General features: G+C 42.9%; 1 protein-coding gene across 1 annotated transcript; it reads right to left on the minus strand.

Annotated features, from left to right (window-relative positions):
* Positions 1-157: 157 nt before the first annotated feature.
* itga6a (integrin, alpha 6a) lies at positions 158-15,812 on the minus strand. Its single transcript, XM_012836319.3, has 26 exons — positions 15,543-15,812; positions 9,476-9,603; positions 9,309-9,388; positions 8,871-9,132; positions 8,274-8,405; positions 7,402-7,615; positions 7,050-7,243; positions 6,795-6,889; positions 6,364-6,491; positions 6,157-6,246; positions 5,998-6,059; positions 5,639-5,808; positions 5,235-5,378; positions 5,025-5,137; positions 4,598-4,757; positions 4,437-4,520; positions 4,254-4,333; positions 4,091-4,168; positions 3,827-3,929; positions 3,489-3,665; positions 3,291-3,395; positions 3,071-3,181; positions 2,836-2,934; positions 2,568-2,693; positions 2,293-2,414; positions 158-1,801 (listed from the first exon to the last, which is right to left on the minus strand). The coding sequence occupies exons 1-25, from the start codon at positions 15,722-15,724 to the stop codon at positions 2,307-2,309; spliced, it is 3,225 nt and encodes a 1,074-aa protein (XP_012691773.2). The 5' UTR covers positions 15,725-15,812; the 3' UTR covers positions 158-1,801; positions 2,293-2,306.
* Positions 15,813-20,672: the final 4,860 nt, after the last annotated feature.

Below are 20,672 nucleotides of genomic sequence, written 5' to 3' on the forward strand. Positions count from 1 at the left end.
GTGTGTGTGTGTGTGTGTGTGTGTGTGTGTGTGTGTGTGTGTGTGTGTGTGTGTGTGTGTGTGTGTGTGTGTGTTCAAACCAACAAAGCCACCCCACAATCCTCTTCGGTGCCTCAGCCTGGCTGTGTGACCAGTCCACTAAACAAATACACCGCTGTAAGAAATGTGTTCTTTATTGCAGTATAGCCCTTTCAGAGCTCCACACTTCTTGCACCTTTATGCCAGTGATAACACTTACAAAAACACAGGCTAACAATTTATTTGGACAGCATATTAAAGAACCTCAGTGTGTACCCCATCTTTAATCCAGTATTCGTCAATTAGCCCTGACCATCTGTCAACTAACCTTTGCCATAACCTGACCATAACTCTAAACCTCACCTCACAAACCCATCCAAACCTAACCATAACACTTGAGCTTACTTGCATTCCTCATCAGAAAACCGACTCATGTCTGACTTGTGTACGTGCTTGCTTTTTGTTTTTGCTTGATTAGACTATTTTCCTCATTTATCATTTTCACTGGATGTGGAGGATTCTAAAAAACACCACTCAGAAATGTCCCTTTGTTTTTGTTATGATAAACTAATTTAAATTAATATAGAGTCCTTTACTATGACATTGATCATAGTATCGTGGTAAACACAGTAGTTTCACTATTACGTAAGAGAGTCTGTAAACATAGCCTACATTGTACCTGATGATCATAGCAGATCTTTCTAGCTGTTGTCCCAATAATCCATACTAAAGACACTATATACAGTATCCTACCTTCACAGTTCGACAACAATTGTTACTTTTCAAAATGGAAATAAGAAATGGAACATTGCAACAATCCAAACAATACTACAAACTCTGAAATCGGGTTTGAAACAGTGTAAAAAAACGACTTGCCTTGTTCGATAATCTACTACTACTTTTGAGTGTACAAGCAAGGATTTTTTTTTTGACAAACCTAACTGGTTTGATATGTCACGCAAGTGCAAAGTCAATTTATGTCATAAGGATCAAGCTCACATCATAAGATGATTTTTGTATTTAAAGAGGTTTGATGCTTTGTGTCGCACCTGGCAGCAACCCTAAACCCATGCTGCACAGGGGGCCAGTCCCTCACGCGCCCCTCCGGATTTTCATTATAAAACGACAAACATGACAAATCTTTGGCAAATAAATGCATTTACAGGTCATGCAAAAATAAATATACAGTGTACTAAAAATAAATATATACAAAACACATTTTTCCAGTCTGTCATTTGAGAGAATAGACTGAAGCAGATCGAAGATGACTGACATGCATGGCATTACACAAAAGCATTCCATACATTTTAAAGAGGTTTGCTGCCTCAAACAGAAGACAAAAGACAAAAACTGTCTATTTTGGTAGAGATATTTGTGTTTGTCCTCTATCTGTCCACTCCGAGTATCCAGAGGGAAAGCCCAAGTTTCTGTTTCTGTTTTTCCCTGGAATTCTTGCACTTTGCTTTCAATGTACATCGGTGGTATACAAACATATAGTAAGACAAGTTTCAGCTGTTCAAAAGAGAAAAGTAGAAGAAGATGAGGACTCTGGGTCACTGCCACTGTGACTCCAGACCTTCTTAAGAGTAGGCAGCACCATGGAGGTCGACACTTTGTTTTAAGAGTAACTCTCATTGTCATTCCAAGTGGTCATCCATTGCTTTTTCTCAAATGCCGTTAGTTGAATCTTGCCATCCTTAAACTGTTGCTTATCTTTCCTTATACGCACAGCGTGGTATCTTGGAACAGTGTCTTCATATTTGGCATGCTTGAAAAATCCACACTGTCGACAAGAATGAACATTGAAATTAATTAAATAAACACACAATGTCTGCAGGTTTGTTGATTAATATAATAATATAATATAATACATTATAATATATTAAATTGTTGCAAGTGTTGATCATCTGAAACCAGAAATGTTAGACAAGCAGCTGGCAAGAATGCATGCTTGACATGTAAGAGACAGCGCAAGTAGCCCAAGTGAGGCCTGAGTGGCAAACACAGTGACCTCAGCACAAACAAAGCCATTAAATCACACACAGATATTATCTCCGCAGACATATTAACACACAAAGACGCCGGAAGAAGACACAAGAGGCTGTGAGATGGGCAAAAGGGGTTGTTGAGTACAAATGCACATCAACGCAAACGCATTGGCTAAAGGCCAAATCAGATGGCAAAGCTGCCATAAGGAAGCCTTTGTTTTCCCTCAAGCAAAGGTTAGTCATTGTTAAAGCTGCCACGCCATGCTGGTTGAGAAGCCCAGTTTACCCAGAGTTGAGGCACTAAGCCTCAGTTGTGACTTTCTCTTTATCAGACGCCTGAACATGGATCTCAGCCTTGTGATACGCCGCGTCAAACTGGTCTTTTTGGGCTCTCTTGAAGAAACCACACTGGAGAGGGAGCAAGGGGGTGAATCACTGCAAACAACAGCCATCTCCATGACCTAAAACTGGACCTCTGAGCTTAAATGTTGGTAATGTAATGTCAAGCACATAGTTCTTTGATGTTGAAAACCCACCGGGCCTTTTTGCCTACATGCTTACCTTCCACAGCAAGAACACCAGGAGAGCCAGCATTAAAATGCCTGCAAGCACTGCCACTAGGATAATCCACCAGGGGACCCCACTGTAAAGGGCCACAGTCTTCTCTGGGAACACAGTGACTTTCACCTAGGACACAGATATCACACAGACGTTTGTTGAAATGACACATGCAGTGGTTATTGTGATGTGTGGGCATATGAGATGAAGACAAGGAGCTGAGCAATCACAGGCATGCAATAGTGAATATTTCCAACACCTAAAGACTTACCTCAGTTTCGGCATTCTTCAGGATAATATTCTGTGCAGATCCATCAAGGCTGAGTGATGCTTTGATGATCAAATCCAGATAACTAAAGGTGGCATAATCCTGTTTTGAAAGAAAACACGAAGGGACACAATTGAAGTTAATATTCAATGCAGCAGAAAGGGAATATATAATGGAAGGTGTGTGTATATGACTGAGAATATATTTCATGACCACGCATATGCGGCTGTTGCCTTACCTCAAGGAATGTGGAGTTCCAGAGACGAGACCTCAGCAGAATGACTGCATTACTGTCCAAGCCCTGAAGGGGGCACTTGATCTCCACACATTTGACTTCATTATGGCAGGTCTGCCACAGAGAGAACATCCGTCAGAAAGCCAACAACTAAAACATCATTAAATATCGGTGTACATGGAATAGTCCTCATTATGTTATTGCATACAATAGTCATCATTACCAGTGTTTTGTATTTCCTTTTTTCAGCAAACAGGGATTGGAGGCCTCCACCTTCCCTTGTTTTTCGCTCCTCAACCTCGCGTCTCTGCCGGGACGGCGCCGATTCCTAGAGACAGGTTCATAACGGTAACGTCAAACTTGATGGGACGGATGTTATGGTGTAGCACAGTGACTATGAATGCACAGAGGTCGCACACACCTCCGGAAGACTGAGAGGGTTAACTTCTCTCTCAGGGGAGCAGGTGATCTGATCCAGGCCTTCCGTCTTGATCTCCATGAGATACAAAACCCACTTCCCCAAAGAGCTCTCTTTAGGCCACTGGATGTTCAATGAAGCTGTTCCGAATGACTTTAATGGCTTCCCCCAGTTTGTTATCTGGTTAAGGGGGCATCAAAAAAGATTTTGAAGATCAAGTTGAATCAATACAGTCAAAGCAAATGTTCTTTGTCCAGCTGATGAAGGAATACGCGAAACAAGTGAAAGAAACAAGTGAAATATATAATATATAATATAATAATAAATAAGGGGATATTTACTCTAAACTCATATTCAACCAAAGAGCCGACGTCCTGCTGAGACTTCATGGCGCTTTCTCCTTTGACATCTCCACCAAAGTACACCTGGGGAGGCCGTGCCGCCCTACGAGACAACAGGAGACAGCTGAGCTCAGAATTCTAGCGTCTTCAGATTTTTTTATCATTTCAAGTCATGGAAATACTGTTTGTTTTGGTGTCATTTACATTCACACAGTTGGTCAGTCGGTCTGTAAAACTTCATTCATTAAGAATTAAATTCCTCACCCGAGGACAGACAGCATCAGCTCGATCACAACTCTTGCCTTGGCCTCCACTTTGATTGGCTTCTCCTGTTGACTGGTCCTAGAACAAGACAGTGTTTTAGACAGGTATTCTAACCTGATTCTCCGTTTTAAAAGAAAAAGTGCTGTGTTATTTTATTGCTCACGTTTCCAGGAGAAGGTTGACAACAATTTCTGTGGTGTTGAGGGAGATGCCAACTGTGCCCAATATGATGTAGAACTTCAGCTAGAAATAACAATCCTTCCATTAGATTCGGTGGCACAACTTACATACAGTAATAGTGGCATGGTGGGTACACTGTCAGAATGCATCAGGACATCTGAAATACCTCATCATCTCTCTTGAACGGATTGCCAAGTTCACAGTCTGTTTGGGAGCCATTTTGGTTTGCTGTACAGATCATTTGTTTGTCCTGCAGAAGAAGACTGAGAGGTCAGTGACTGTCGTCACTGGTCTTTGGGTGAGAAGGGCACCCGTAGGGTTACTTACCCCAGTCTTTGGGAGGCGGAAGGCAGAGTAGGACAGTGAACTGGGGAACATCCCCACCAGCTTTGCTTCATGAGCGTCGTCCCCACCCCTGTTTGTCACAGTCAACTCCAGAGCAATGTCCTTCTGGTCACTCAGGGAGATCAGTGGAACACCATTTTGCCTTAAAAAAAGACATATAAAAGCTTGGTTGCATCCCAAGAAGTATATCTACCCACCAATTTTTGAGATGAGGTTATATTGCAAAAAATCCCGAAAAAATGATTCTAATGATAACATGATTTCTTGAATGATTAACACATTTTGCTTTACGCCAAGAACACATGATGTTGGTCTTTAGCTCTGGGTGCTAAAATGAAGGCAGAGGCAATAACCTTATGCGACACCATCTGTCATTTTAAACCACTATAGTGTTAGTAATGATACTCACAAAGGCAGAGGTAGAAAGACATCCTGATTAGTTCGGTAGCAGAAACTGTACTGAAGCTGCAAGTTGCTCTGGCAGATGTTGTCAGCACCACATCCTTCCTTCAAGAAGTGCACCTGTGTAGATTCAAAATCAGCAGCAGCGGATATTATGAGAACGTCTTCCTTTCAGGATGCCTTCCGCAGACTCTCACCAGCCTCTCTGCATGCTTACCTCAGTGAGGACCTTCTTTGAGTCTGAAGGGCTGATCACAGGGACGAGCTGAGGTAGAGCGCTCTGCCTCTTGCCCCGCTTACTGCTCAGGACAGCCACTGACACCTCGATAGAAAGGGCCCTGAGTTTATCCTTAATGGTGTCCTGAGGGATATGAAAGGAATTTATGTTAGCATCCATGCTGCACCCCTTCACAGGAATAAATATCTTGCAACAATATTTAACTTAAAGACAACGGGAAATGCCATGCCTTAGTCCTATTCACTCTTGATATTAGTCCAAGATTCTGTAGAGACTAATCTAAACTAATCTCTACACTTCTCATTAAACTGATTCCACTGATTCCTGGTTTCTGGAATTTCTACCTCTCATTACTGAGACAATGTCATAAAAGGCCCAGCAACCTGAAGTCTGAGTTTGCTTCGAAAGCACGCCCTCTTGTTCTGTCTTTGGAGTTCCAGAGTTCCGGTGGACTGGAAGTCTTGATCGGAGTTCTTCTTATCTAGGAATGTTACTCTGGATTGAAGCCCCTGCTTGCGACGCTCCGATTCAGCCTCAAACAAGTAGGAAATAGCTGCCAAGAGAACCAAAACCATTTCTAGCCAAGACCGGAAGGAGGACATAACCTTAATAATAATAATAATAATTAATTTAATTTATAATGCACTCTATATTCACATGAATCTCAAAGTGCCACAGTGAGAACATAGTTAAAAAACATGGTAACCTCATGTGAAATTAGAGATAACGACTGTACACTTACTGATTTTAGGGTTGTATGTTGAAGGGTTAGCTTTATAAGAAAAGCAAGCTTCAACTGTGAGACTGTGTAGAGCAAATGATAAGAAATTGACATAAAAATTAGCATTTAGCGTAGTCCATTGATTTTTGCTTCTTTTTTACACATTCCTTAAAATCTTACCATATGCTGTTCCCACAGGTTTTCTTTGTTAAGTCAATCTCCTTTGGTGATACAGTCACATCTTTTTTAATACTTATGATTGGCCTTGCCCTGTGGAAGCAGAATGGACATCCATTGTAACTTCAGTCAGGTATAAATATCTAAAGGATCTAAATATAAAAAACTAAAATAAAACACATGAATGGCACTGAGTGAATAAAGGGATACCTGTAAACAAACACCGAATCTGACAAGGACCCGACAGCAATATCTGGATAGGAGTTTTGATCCAGGTCCATGTTCCCAGCCAGAGAGTATCCAAATAGCTTAATTTTGTGTTTTCTCCCTTTGAGAACCTAAAATGAATGGATTTTCAATGTAGTGTTTGCAGCAAAAACGGCATATGCAGTCAGGTGTAATGGAAAGAGCGCCCAGGAAAGCAACAGTCAGATAATAGCATGGTACTGATGGCCCTGAGCAAATGGTCAAAACGTGACGTATCTGTGCTGTGCAGATGCAGATAATAGTTTTTAGTGCCACAAATCATAGGATTTCAGCCGGACTTTCTCGCTGTCTATCTCAGTAATCGGCTATGGGCTCTGAGAACCGAGGCTCTTATCTTACGAGACACACAGCATTTCCACTTGGGGACCACTGACCTGTGCAGGTTCTGTGATGATTCCATTAGCGGAGCCATGGTAAATATACACTTTTCCTGCCCCACCATCATCATAGGGCGCGCCGACAGCTATGTCTGCCAGAGAGCAACAAAGGGAGGAACAGAGGGTGCATGTGTGAGAGGGAGGAAGAGAGAGAGAGAGAAATAGACAGCGTTGCATTGTTATACCGTACGGTCGGATGATGTCTAAATAACATTAGCGTGGGCTTTTGGACCAAATAAAACAATGCGACACCTTGATATGTGTCCAGATTGATGTCCCCGATGTTTTCCACAGCCAAGCCAAACATGGAGTCTTTGGTTCCATTGAGACGGACTGGGGTGATGTCATTCCACTTGCCAGCCTTGTTGATGTAAACGTACACAGCTCCCCCCACCTCACCGTCCTTCATAAAAAACTGCGGAGCTCCGACGACAATATCCTGCCACCTGGAGACGTAGAGTAGAGTTTGGTTACTCTTGTGGAGGAGATCATCACACCAGACGTTTCCATGCCTACCTTCTATTCAGTATATGTTGCTGACATTCATGTGCTGAAGAAAGTCAAAGGCTACATAAGCTACATAAGCTACATCAGTGTCACACACCCGTCATTGTTCAGGTCAACCACGGCAACATCATATCCAAAGGAGGATGCCAGTCCGGGCCCTTCTAGAATGTACTCTGGGGAGAGCATGGTGGAGGCCTCTCCTTCTTTTCTTAGCAGAACCACAGCCCCACTGTGATTGGTTCTTGGAGCCCCGGACACAACCGTTAGTTGTCCTTTCCTGGTGATACTGTGCCCAGAGTCGAGGGAAAAGCCTGCAGGTGAAAAGGTCAGACTCTTCAGACCGATACCACTCAAAAAAGAGAATCAGGAAACATGCTTATGCCCAACAACGAAAATTTTATTTAGGATACATCTTTACATAGCAAACACACCAGCAGACCGAATCTGGCATAGAAGGTGGAGGGTATGGTGGAAACAGCAGGACAAGCTGTTGACATTCCTTATGCTACTCCAGCACTCAAGCATGTGTAAACTGGGTGAAGACCAAACACCTGAGATAGCGGTCCAACACAAACTATGGAACAATGCTGTGCATTCCTGCCCCCCTCAGTCATGCTGCGATGCCCTCATGATTACGATGAATCAGTCTTCTGCAATCCATCACAGAGACCTTGTGATGGAGCCTTGAAGAGCATATGATAAAAGACTGAATGCCAAGAGACATCACAAACCCAAGTAGCTCTTGGTGGTCCCATCTAAGAGATTTGCCCTTATTAAGACATGGAGGAAGGGAGAAACGGATACAGGCTGGCAAGACACAGACTGGTCATGAACACGATACCTGAGCAGCAAGACACCACGGCGATTCAGAGAGGAAGTGGAAGGCGCAGTGAGGGCGCCGTGGGTGTTTGTGCAGCAGTAAACAGCTCACTAGGAGTTCACCATTTCTTCTCAGTAGCAAAAACCTACCCAGGTAGCTGTTTGCAGCCACAGGTACGAGTGCCGGATCCAGGCGGTTTTCATCGCCGACCTCGTAGGGCCCATCATCGTAAAAGCCCATTTCCAATAGAGTGTTGTTCTTCTGCTCGACCCGCACAATGCCTGCGGTGGTGGTGAAGAGAGAGTGAGGAGTGAAGGCGTTGGTGGAATGAAACTGAGAGAGAGGCCAGCGCCAGGGCAGAGAGGGCACAGAGACCAAGCCATACAAATGGTTCAACGAAGGTGTGTAATAAGAAACAGAACTGAGAAAATGTGAGGAAATGGGCATGCTGTGGTTGATGTCAAACACAGTACATTTCAGGTTGAGATGAAAGCAATATAGTACATAACAAACACGTGAATAATAGGAATAATAATAACATATAGGATATAATGATTCATTAATAGTTTTCCCTTAGACTGGGGATCTCTGGTACTCATAAACTAAAATGACTAAAAACTAAACTAAACTAAAAATAACTAAATATAACTAAACTAAGCTAAAAATAAAATGAAAACAAAAATGGGTAATGTGGCCTTATGATCTCTTTGGGTCAGACACATTCACACACGTGGCAACATTCCTACCTTTCCAGTTGTAGGCTCCTGGGGCCCCAAAGATCAGATAGTGGTAGTCTTTAGTAAAGGTAGCAGAGAGACCCTGCTGGCACGACCCGAATCTCTCATGGCCTCTCGCTCGGCCCTCACAGAACTTCCAGTTCCCCCCGTCCTCATCGGATTGGGTGTCGATGGTCAGGTCCTGACTCAGGACGTAGCAGCGGCCGATGATGTCACGCGACTCTTGGCGCGTGTTCCCAAAAAGCCTCCTCTGGTAGCGGTGGGCACAAGTCTGCATAAGCAAAAAACCATCTCATCACATCAAGACACATCTGAGTAAGCCTGTCATATGGTTACCATGGTTACACGGCTGATGCAAAATGAATGCCGGTTAATATGGATGACTGAACCCTGTCAGTTAATGGATTTGGGGGGACATCTGCTGAGGGGACAAAGCCCGTCACTCACCACAATCTTGCCCCCTGGTCCTTGGCTCTGCACTGTCACACCCATCCACTGATTCTCCTTGTTCTCCACCAGGACGTCGGCTGTGTAAATGCAGCGTTTCATTAGGACATGAAGAGAGAATCACGAGGGGGTGACAGTGAGGAGGACACTTGAGGGAGAGCACTCACCTTCATTATCGAACTCAACGCGCTCACAGTCATGTGACGGGGATGTGATGTCACAGTTATACAGGCCTCCAGTGATGTTGGCGTTCTGCCGTGCCAAGGCCCGGGCTCTGGGAGCTCCAACCAGCAGCCTGCCCGCAACATCAGACATGGTTAGATCCTTTATGGCATACTCATTTTCACACATTTCTTATGTTGAAGATTTAATAAATGCTTTATTATGTGTTTTGGTATTAGAATTTAGAGTAGAAATATATCTTTCTTTAAACTGTAGTCAAAGGAGAAGGCATTTGTGCATTTCTATTATTATGAACACAACTAAATGTTTCAGGTAAATATAAAAGAAAAACAAATTACATCTTATTGTTCACATACACCTGTAATAATGACTATGACATTCACCTGTACTAATGATTAGTATTTGTGACATGTTCTGAGGATAAATGGAACTGACAGCAGCTTCAGCAGCAGATGCACAAGCAGCTGTGATGGCTCAATAATTCATGCTGACAAATGAAGTGGAAGGAGATTGAACAGTACAAATCAGGGCTAAAGAGTATATAAGATCCATATATTTATAGGTCCAACTAAGGGTGTACAAAAAAGACAAATCAAAACAAAAAGTATTTCAAATCCCACATGTCTGAAAAAAAAACGCGATCTGCCTGATTGATCTTAAAGATTTTGTTTGATTAATACATCCTCTGATAACAACTGCACTGAAGACCTCAAAAGAGTATCTCTTCAACAGAAACAAAAGAAAACTCAAAAGAGTATCTCTTCTTTAACAGAAACAAAACCACTCTTTCCACAGGGCAGCTTCCTTTCTGATACTAAACTGCACAAGTGCATAGCGGCCAACTGAATCTCGGTGCAAAAGCCAGGAAGTGTCAGTGCCAAGGCACAGCACCAAACAGTAGCAACAGAGAAAACATCTCTACTTATCCACAGGAACTTACAATAACATGCCTTTAAAGTCTCAGTGCTAATCTACGCTATAAATGTTGGCCTATCATAAGATACCTTTACGCCACAGCTGACCTCTTTCACTTGCTCTAGTGGCCTTGATGAGAACAGTTCCTTTCTGCGGGAAGAGAAAATCTACCTTTGTCTGAGGAGTGAGTTGATTGAACCACTTAGCTTATTTTGACACATAATCCTCCAGAAGCCAGCAAATGATTGCCATTGTAATAAAACCCTGTGCAGCAATCTCTTTGAGAGGCTTTTATGAATGAACCGTGCTGCTGGGCACTACAGCAAATGTAAATCTATCTCAGCTGGGCAAACAGTGCAAACAGGCAGCTTATTGTTGGACAACTGACGAGAAGAGAAAAAAATACTGGGTCACATTTTCCAGCCTGGCAATGGCCAGACCCTGCCCATTCACAGAGGGACAAGAGGCTAAACATAAGGGAGCTAAGGAAATAAATGCTCATGTTCTGCCATCATTTATGTAAATGGTAGGAAATTGCTTTTCTACGCTCTGCATAAAACTTTGCATCGAGGTGCACAGGGTTCTAGATCTAATGTTTTAAGAATCACTTTTAGATTAGTGCCGGGTGGTCTTGAACCACACTCTCTCTCTCATTTACTTTGTAAATAACTGGCAGGTTTCCTTTCCCCAGCAGGTTTGATACTCTGTTTCAGATCCATTTCATACACTGTTGCCCAGTGCAAATGCCTGGATTAGAATGCCTTTCTTCCGCCCTTACAACTCTTTGGAATGTATCATCCATTTGTATTTCCTGACGGCTTATTGCGCATGAAAATATTTTGTCCGGGTTCCCTTCCCACAGAGATGTGGCATGTTCGAGTCGTTTGAGTCTGCTGGAGACAGAGCACCACAGCACCTTTCGGTGATAATTGTAGAATTTAGCAAGTTGCTGAGGGAAAACACTGACATTCACTTGCAACTTTCTCGCTTTTACATCCTGAGGCCTGAACACACATGGAAAACAAGCTGCTCATTATTGGGAGAACAAAAAAATGCCCTGGCCACATCTTTGAACTCAAAGCTTCCTAATCTGCTTTCCTGTTTTAAGTCCATGCAGACCCCCTCTAAGTGTGAAAGCAAGTTTGTGCGAGGACGTCCTACTCTGTTTTACTGAATCACTGGTTTAAAGGACTGACAAAACTTCACTCAAACTTTGAGATTGTATTGATATTTACCATATGGTTCAGATGAATGAAAACTCTCTCCACAATCAGTGAAGAATTCATCACTTCAGCCATCTCCATTCATCACTGCTATGATTACCCTGCGTTGTTCTGTGCTAGCAGGTGGAGAATGTACTGCTGACATCAGAAAATTACAGATGACCCAAATGCGTTTCCAAATACAACAGAACAAAGCAGCTCATGCAAATGGCCAATTTTAGAAAAGCATTTCCAACATGAATCACTTCAACGTTTTCCATCTGAGAGGAGTACCAAATTAGGAATTCTTGTGTAATTCCTAATGGGGCAATTCAGTGGTAAACTCTGGAAGACAAAGCCTTGCCCTGATTGACCCCTGGCACACACACAAAAAAAGTGTGGCACAAAGAGAGTGACTTCAATAACAAGAGGAGACCCACCCAGAAATAGCCACTCTTGTGTTTCCAATCACACAGCCCATACAGTGCCGTTATAGGCCACAATCACGAACGCTACACCACAGGTGCATGTTGACAGTCAGAGTAGTTGGGGGTTTTGAGGAGCGGTGCTGAGAGGGAGGTGTTAAAGATGGCCGTGGTCTGTCACCCCTATGTGCTGACAGGGGGGCTGCTGTTCCTGTTCCTGCTGCTGCTGCACAGCTGTGTACTCGCAGCCACATGAGCGTCCACAGCTGGCTCTCCCACTGGGCCTCTGCCACCCTGAGTAGACACTCTTCACCCCCTCCACTTCACTGGCAAACACCCCAGCTCCACTAATGCTGCCTGGGCCTGAGCATGTCACAGTGCCAAATAAGAATCTACTCCACTATGTCAATCAGTGACTCAGAGAGGAGTGTGGTAAATGTGTCTTTAGGTACAGACATAACAGGCTACGGCTAATCTATCATGTTACGTTCACAGATGGTCTTGTTTGCATTACCCAGAGGATACTTCTCTGGTTTCATAGTGAAGATATGCCACATTATTGACTTCACCCCCCACCACCCCTCTCTCTCACACACACACACACACACACACACACACACACACACACACACACACACATAGCTATTCATAACAGAGATCTCAAATAATTTGTTTTGCAGAAAGTGCAGAGACCTTTGTGACACAGAATGGAAAAGGTGGATCCAAACCCCGACCTCTCCAGTCCAAAGGAAACTATATGAATGGGAGGAAGGAAATAACATATTTTGCCATAAAACAGATAGTTCTGCTTCAAATCTACAGCAATAGTCTTAATGGAACCTTGTGACTGTTTCAAAGGCCTCCTTGTTATTCAATAGCTACCAACCTCTTCTATATGAAATTGTACATGTGACAGCGTGAAAGACTCTGGACTGGAACTGTTAGTAGGTCACTCAGGACAAGAAGCCTCAACTGTTCTCAGCAGACCTCCAACGGGAGGTTATCTGCCTCAAGCCGAGGGATAAGAGTCTACTGTAATCAGTGAGGGTGAGGGAGGAAATGAGGCTAACGCTATTCAGCACACCTGCTGCCCAGATCTGCAGCTGTTGAGCTTATCAAATATGTCTTTATAAGCACCATTAGTGCTAGCCCAGGCTCTGCAGAGGACTGAGGACAGTCACTTTTTTTAACTTTAGTTATTTGTCACCCTGTTAAGATTAGTTTAGTCTTACTTTTCATCTGGTGGATTTCCCATTAACAACTTTTGAGAACTTAGGCGCGTAAACTATTAACTACATAGTTAATGTCTTTCTCAATTAACTGCTAGCCACTGAATGTGTCTTTGTTAATGTTGTACCGTGTTAATTGTGTATATGTTCCACATATGATGAACTGAGAACATGAGTGAAATGCCTGCAGAGACCTAAAATAAAGCTGTACTGCAGTCCTAGTGTGATGGTCCTATACCCATCTGCAGTAAGCACACAAGCAAATGTGATGCTCTCCAGTATTGTTTCGGTGTCTACGTTTGCAATATCTAACTCAGTATTTAATTCTTTCTTCAGCATCCTGCTTTAATATTTTATCAGCTTCCCTTCCCGTAGATATCAGGCTGATTATCATTCTTTTAGAAAACCATCAGGAACTAGTTTTGGGGCAACGGAAATGAGGAAGTAAAAGGCACAGGAAACTGTGGTCAAATCATTAATTAGAACATTAAAAGACCAATGAGTAACACGCAACTATGATATGCTCTCACATTCCTTCTACGCCTCTGTGTATTGCACTACATACTGTATATCGTCTTAACTACCACTGTGTTTAATTCATCGAATGCGTCCTTTAGAGAGCCTTGATGAAAATGGCATTTTTATGCACTTAAGAGTAAGACAGGAAAAGTGAAATATGCATTCATCTGGTCCTTGGGAGATGAGAGACGTCAGCAACTATCTGACTTCTTGCCCTTGCAAGACAATCGACACCGCAGATCTAAGGAATGACATCTCCACCGCATATAAGGCTATCACCACTGCGTCATCTTTCTGTGATTACAGGCTGCGTGCTGCAGCTAGCTCTGTCTGGCAGTAACCACTGCACACTGAGCTCAGAATACCTCCCTCACCTGCTGATAACTTTAGATACCTTGCGTGTTTTAAAGCTCTGTGAAAATGTCTTAACATACAGACCACAGGCCAGGACATCCCCCTGTGCATAACCATCCCCTGATTATTTCAAACATTCACTGACAAATTATTTTGTTTATAAATAGTCCAATACCGACAAACTTTTACTGAAGCAAAGAAAAATCCAATCCAATTTTTAAAAACCCCAAATGTAAGAACCCAGTTGGTTGGCGCGCACAAAACTCACACTGTGCTCTCTCTCCAAGCGGGTGCTCTTCACAAACACACACTAAACCAATCATTCACTCTGCCTCATTCCCCTCCTAACTGATGGGCAAACATGCGTGAGGTCACAGATAGTTTCCTCTCACAGTTCATCTCCACTGAAAAGAGCTCCCAGGACATCAAATAGCAGCACATGTTTATCAGCATCAGTGGGGCACGGCACAGTCAGTAAACATGGCGTTGGGGTTAAGTTCTTCCACCAAGTTGTAAGGTGCTTTTCTTTTCTTTCAAGTCACAATCTGGCCAAGCGCACAGGATTTCAGTAACACTAGTGGTAGTCGACCTATGGGCAGAAAAATAGCACTGGGTGGGTTGGAAAAACAGTCACCTGACACATGAACAAATGTACTCAAATGCTATCATTTCTTTCAGATTTTCCCAAATGTGTTTCTTGAGTTTGGGTATTGACATAAGCCTAAAATACTCTTTTCACTCTCAAATAATGTCTGATGATTTAGTCAGCCAGACCTGTCCCTTTAATCCTTTAGACATCCAGTGATGTCTCTCGGACACAACCTCCTTGGACTCCAAGAGAGCAGCACCAGGAGAGAGAAGAGGTCTTACTATTTAAATGCATTGTGCATTTTCCCCTCTCTGATGGTGCGATTCCTCCGGTTCGGCATTGTTAACTAGTAAAAGTCCTGGTCAAAGGGTGCTTCAATTACAATGACTTCGTCCCCCAAACACAACCACCCACCGCGCTCTCAATGTAAATAGCCTGTAGTGTGGTATTGTGGGTTCCCCATATAAAATACGCTATTAAAAATAAGCATTATAAGCACGAAATACATGTGTATACATTGAATACACAGACCTAACGTTGCAGTACATTTTCTAAAAAGTCAAAAAGCCTGTGTGGGTTTAGAGTTAAGCTATTATATACTGTATATTTTGTGACTGTCATAAAGTGTGACCCTAGCGTTGCAGCTGTAACGCAGGTGCAACTGCCTCCCACGCCGAACACAGCGAAATACTGGAACCTGTTACTGCACGTCATGTATGGGAGAACTTTTTCCTCTTTGGACAACGGGGCCGGCAGCGTCCGAGCCATCAAATCAATAAATGTCAAACAATTCTGATACACTCAGTGCCGCAACTTACATTCTTTTGTCCGAAGGTATCAACTGGCGATGCAGGGCGAGAGAGAATCCAAAAAGGCTCCCGGGCTCTCCGTCCTTCCTAATGATATTATGAGTATCTAAATTGGAGGCTCCGATGCAGATACATTGAACCATGAAGGAAATCCATACGTAACTTTCCCAGCATATTCCACAAAAACCCATCGCGTTGAGATAACGTTAATCCGGCCCTTGCGCCCGTCAATTGTCCGCTCTCTCAACTACTCGGAGTTATGCTGATGCCAAAGCGCTTGGAGTAAGGCGCCGAAGTTTGTGCTGCTCAGAGCCCCTCCTCTTTCACACCGCACACTTCTACGTCATTATGTTGTGAGGTGGTCGTTATGGAGTTAATAAACATACCTGACTACACCTGCTGGGGCTAAAACATATAGCCAAATAAGTTTATACCGTTGACCTCTCAACATTGCGCCTGCATCCTACTGCTACAATAATGCATTTACATCATGTCAACACAAGACATATGGGTATTTATAATATAGAAAAAAAATTGTCATTGCTTTTGTTGCCCAAGTTGACATAAAGAACAGGAGGAACTGGCATAGAACGCTTGAGTTGTTAGGACAATGACATGAGTGCCATGAGGTCAAATAAATCAACAACCCAACTTCAAAATCCGAGGGAAAGAGCATGCTCCATGACACAGAACAGAGAGAGACAGTGGTGTCTTCAATGGATATCTAACTGATAATGGTGGAAAGGAGCATGTTGTCCTCACAATACAAAGCCACGATGTGAACACTGATGGCCAGCAAGTCAACTGTGAAGCCAGTAGGCTGGACAAATGAACCTCCCAAATCTAGGCGGACAAAGAGGGGGGTAGGACGGTGGCAATGGCATGCCTCATTCCATTGTATCCTTAAGCTGCAGCCTGCATAACTCAGGCTGCTGAGTCTCAGCACACAAGGCAGAGGAACAGCACATATCAAATACAAAAATCTGCAGTTTTGCATAGTAGTACAAAAAAATTCATACATAAATAATCACAAAATGGTCAAGCCTCTATTTATACCACACTATGTTGGGTTATTTACAGAAAGTATCTCATGACAAGGATCAACAGCAGAATCCTTTCCACAGTGAGGGTGGAGACGTTCCCACTCCTTTTCACATCCTCACAGAGGAAGACATCTTCACTGAGTGCCAGGAATGTCCTGCTATTGCCCCAAAACACATCAGGACGACAAACAATCGCATGACTCACATTCTCTCTGTGTGAAAGGAGAAAAGAGAGAGACAGAGAGAGACAGAGTGGACGCATCTCTTTAACTCCTCACATCCAGTGCGTCTACATGCCTCAGAGTCTCTCCCCCTCTACCCCCTGACCGCGGCCTTATCATCTACTGTAGAGGGCAGGAGTGTGAATACCACTCTTGTTGGAGAGAGTGCTGACTCAAAAGAGTGGGCACAGCTTTTCATTCGGTGGGACAAAGGCTTGAATACAGGCTCGTCTGCATGTCAGAGAGAAGACAAGGGGTTATAATTGAGGGTGAGAGAATTTCAGCCCCGGAAGGGTGACAGCATCACCCATGTCGCTGAGCATCTTTTTCAACAAGTGCATCCGAATGATGTCCATTGTGGTTCGTGAATTCCTCAGCCAGTGAGTCAGGAAAAAACAGTAAAACAAGTTGGCCGCAGAACAAGCTACAAAACAATTTGAAGATGAGACCTTGAAAGATTATGGCCATGCTTATATTTCTCAACAAGCAACAACAATTTGCAAGTCTAGTAGTTTTTTTGTCCTCGGTACAGGAAAAGCATGAAAAGAGAAGTGGGCAGAAAGAGACCACATGTCTCCATCTGTCAGTAATACCCACTCCTGTGACTGGAGACTGGAGACATGGCTGTCTCAGTCATTCAAGGGTGCTGGAGTTTAGCTTTCCCTTCAGGGGGTCTTTGTATGGGGCAGTTCCTCTCAGGCCACAGCAGATGTGCCAGTCAATGAGGAGGTTCTGCGTCCATTGAGGAGGACTTTGCATGATAGAGAAGCCTCCCATGCTCATCCTGCCTGTAGAGTCATCAAGGTCACAGAGAATAGGAGGAAATGTGAGGAATGGTAAACTCAGAGATTAAACATTAGCTTGATAAAATTTTACCTGATAAGACTCTGCTGTTTCGTCTGACAGGGCACCTTGACCTACTGTGCACCAGTTCTTTTAGAGACATGTTCATGACTACAGAGAAAGCAACATTTTTATCTTTATACCTAAATAAATAACTCTTACTTGCAAATAAGCTCCCCTCTTTTAATGTATTACTATAACATAATGAGTGACAATCACACAGAGAGTGGAACTGTATTCCTGTGTATGTGTGTGACTGTGAAGAAAAAATGAAGGGATGTTTATGGATATGTATATGCACCTCTTCTTATTTTATTTTTATTTGATTTCCTTCAACAAGACCGTTGGCTGCACTTCTTGCATGTAGTTGTTGTGGTGGTCAATCGCACCTAGTTGTCTGTTGATGTGAACAGCAAATAATAGTCCAGTCGGGACAAAAATGAAGGTTATTTTGATTCAACTGAACTGAATGCAATTGATTGGACTCACATTTAAGGTAATTTAATGACCTATTCTAAGCCCAGTATCAGTTGCACAGCAGGACAAGAAACAATGCAGCCATTGTGGGGTATAAAAGCCCAGTCTTCCCCTCATCGCTGCAATCTCAAGCACACGGCAGGAAAAGAGCCCTGCTGCAAAGACCGGTAGATCGCACTTGTAATGATCTCAAAATAGACAAACACCCAGCATCTATGCTGCAAATGCTTGATGCTGAAGCAACCACAAAACCCAGGCAGCTAAACTTGCACCAGACTAAATGACAGCATATTGAAGTGGAAGGTGGCTTCCAGATTTTTTTTAAATGGTAATGCTCTTAGTTGCAGTTCGTTCATTAGTTTACTTTCCAGTGAGAAAACCAAGTATTTGATCTTGTAAACAAAGCAGTGAAAAGAAGGCTCATCCATGAGGAATTAGTTCTCCATGGAAGGGGAGAGGAAAGCAGCTTAGCCGGAGAGGTTATCCAGAGCTTGTTCTTCCTGCTTTTAGTTATTCATGATCTTAATTCTCTGGCCACTCTTACACTCACTTTATAGCACAGCAATGGCTCTGCTTGAGGTATGCATCGATTATGACCTGCAACAGCTGAGAAGAAGCCACATGATGGATGATCTCTGCACAGACCCCAATAGAGGAAATGCACCCTCATCCCTCTCCAGAATCACATAGCAACCGTCTCTGTGTTTCACAATTTCCTGTGTATCTATGCAGTGCAAGGATTATGCACATATTTTTAAACATAAAAAAAAAAAACATTTCCTGTGTTTTTATGACTGTCAACTGTTCTGTGAAAGTGTCACCCCTTACCTTGAAGAAAGACCTGCATTTTTCTGAGAAGTTTAAAACAGGAAATTATTATACGAACAGATGCAGCAGGTTTGAGAGAAGTATCATCATTGTGGGACATCTCTTATTCAAGAAACTCACACAGAATATCAACACACAACATACCTGCAACATACACAATACACACATCAGACATTTAGGGAAGCCTTGATGAAGTGCACATGTGGTATCTACATAAGGCTAACACATTGTCGTGATTCAATATTAAAACAGGAATAGGTCATATATCAAGTCAGACCACAGACTTCCTCTTTTATCTGACTCACTGTATGACATCTAATATGAAATGCAATATCATATTACATATAACTGTGGACCATCGGCAGTGGAGATCAATATACAGCTTCTTAGGCGCTGTATGTTGTTTTCCAAAAACAGCACGCATTAACAGTATGTGTCACAGACAAAACAATGATTATGAAATACATAATTCCAGACTAAGGCACGGGAGAATGAGCAAGTAAATTAAAAACTGTGACCAGCTGTCCTTCACTACTTCATACTTTAGATACAGCCGACTTTAATGTGAATGAGATAGGCTTAAATGATAATTGTAAGTGGGATTGTGTATTCATATGATAAACAGACATCTCTGTTCTGTAGAAGTATCAGTATCTAAAGAAGCAGTAGACCATAGGTGCACTATGAAGCCCATTCAATTCCCTTACAAATGAGTACAAAATCTGCATTGAGACTGGATTGGACTGAGATTTAGGATTTGACCATCCATATGACTTTTCAAGGTCAACAAGAACAGAAAAACTTGAATCAAACCATAGGTGGGTTTGAGCAGTCCAGACATAAACCATCAACAGCTCCTTGTCTACGGAGGTTTCAGGGACATTATGGCTCTCATAATGAACATCTCTATCAGCGGGAACTGGAGCAGGAGTATGTGGAAACAAGAGGCCAACTTCTTAGCCTTCATTTCCATGCTGGGGTAGCGCACACCCTGGGTGGTTTGGTAACATGAGTCCACAGAGGGGAGGGTCACCCCACTACGCCTGAGATTCTCTTGGTCAATGGTGAGGGGAAACCTGAGAGAGCCAGCGTTCAAAGGAGGGGCACAGGTGGATGCCCACAGGTGAGGTGAGCTGGCCTTTCTCTCGGTTTTTCTTCCACTGATTGGACAATTTGATTGAGCAGGAGGAGCACCTCTTTTGGAATGTCTGCAACAGGGGGGTGATTTGTTTCGTTGCACAAGTAAACAATCAACAAGGAAAGACTTGTTAACAAACTAGTAAAAGCAAGTATGTGCAGACGGATCAAGACTTAACCGAAGTACTTAGAGTAGCTAAAGCAAAACACAACATAGAGATAAATAATAAATCCCACGTTGGAAGAAAGATTTGCTACCACTGCTCAGTAGAAGGACATTGCTAATTCTCCATAGAACAAAGACAGAACAAACAGGAAATGTGTTTAACAAAGGAAAGAGGCCAAGGATACATGTGTCAGATGTGTGCCCAAGTCTCTGTCTGCACTACTCAATATAGTAGCAACAATAATGACTGATTCAGATAAAGTACTGTTTGTTTAGATGAAAGAAAGATTATCCATAAAAAGCCAAAAGGAAACCAATAAAATGTGCACTATATATGCCCTTGGTGATATTGTGACATCCCAGAGAGTGGTGTAGGTTTTGTTAAATAAAATATGAGGCTCTTTTTAAATATCTACTGAGGCTC

The sequence above is a fragment of the Clupea harengus genome, chromosome 2, assembly GCF_900700415.2.
Source record: "Clupea harengus chromosome 2, Ch_v2.0.2, whole genome shotgun sequence".
Taxonomy (NCBI): domain Eukaryota; kingdom Metazoa; phylum Chordata; class Actinopteri; order Clupeiformes; family Clupeidae; genus Clupea; species Clupea harengus.

Excerpts from the sequence above, each read along its gene's own strand:
- itga6a (XM_012836319.3), bottom strand. The coding sequence starts at position 15,724 with ATGGGTTTTTGTGGAATATGCTGGGAAAGTTACGTATGGATTTCCTTC. Across the intron at positions 9,604-15,542 it reads ATACCTTCGGACAAAAGAAT|GCTGCTGGTTGGAGCTCCCA; the intron begins GTAAGTTGCGGC and ends TGTTGCGGGCAG. Across the intron at positions 6,060-6,156 it reads ACCTGTGGGAACAGCATATG|TCTCACAGTTGAAGCTTGCT; the intron begins GTAAGATTTTAA and ends TGCTCTACACAG.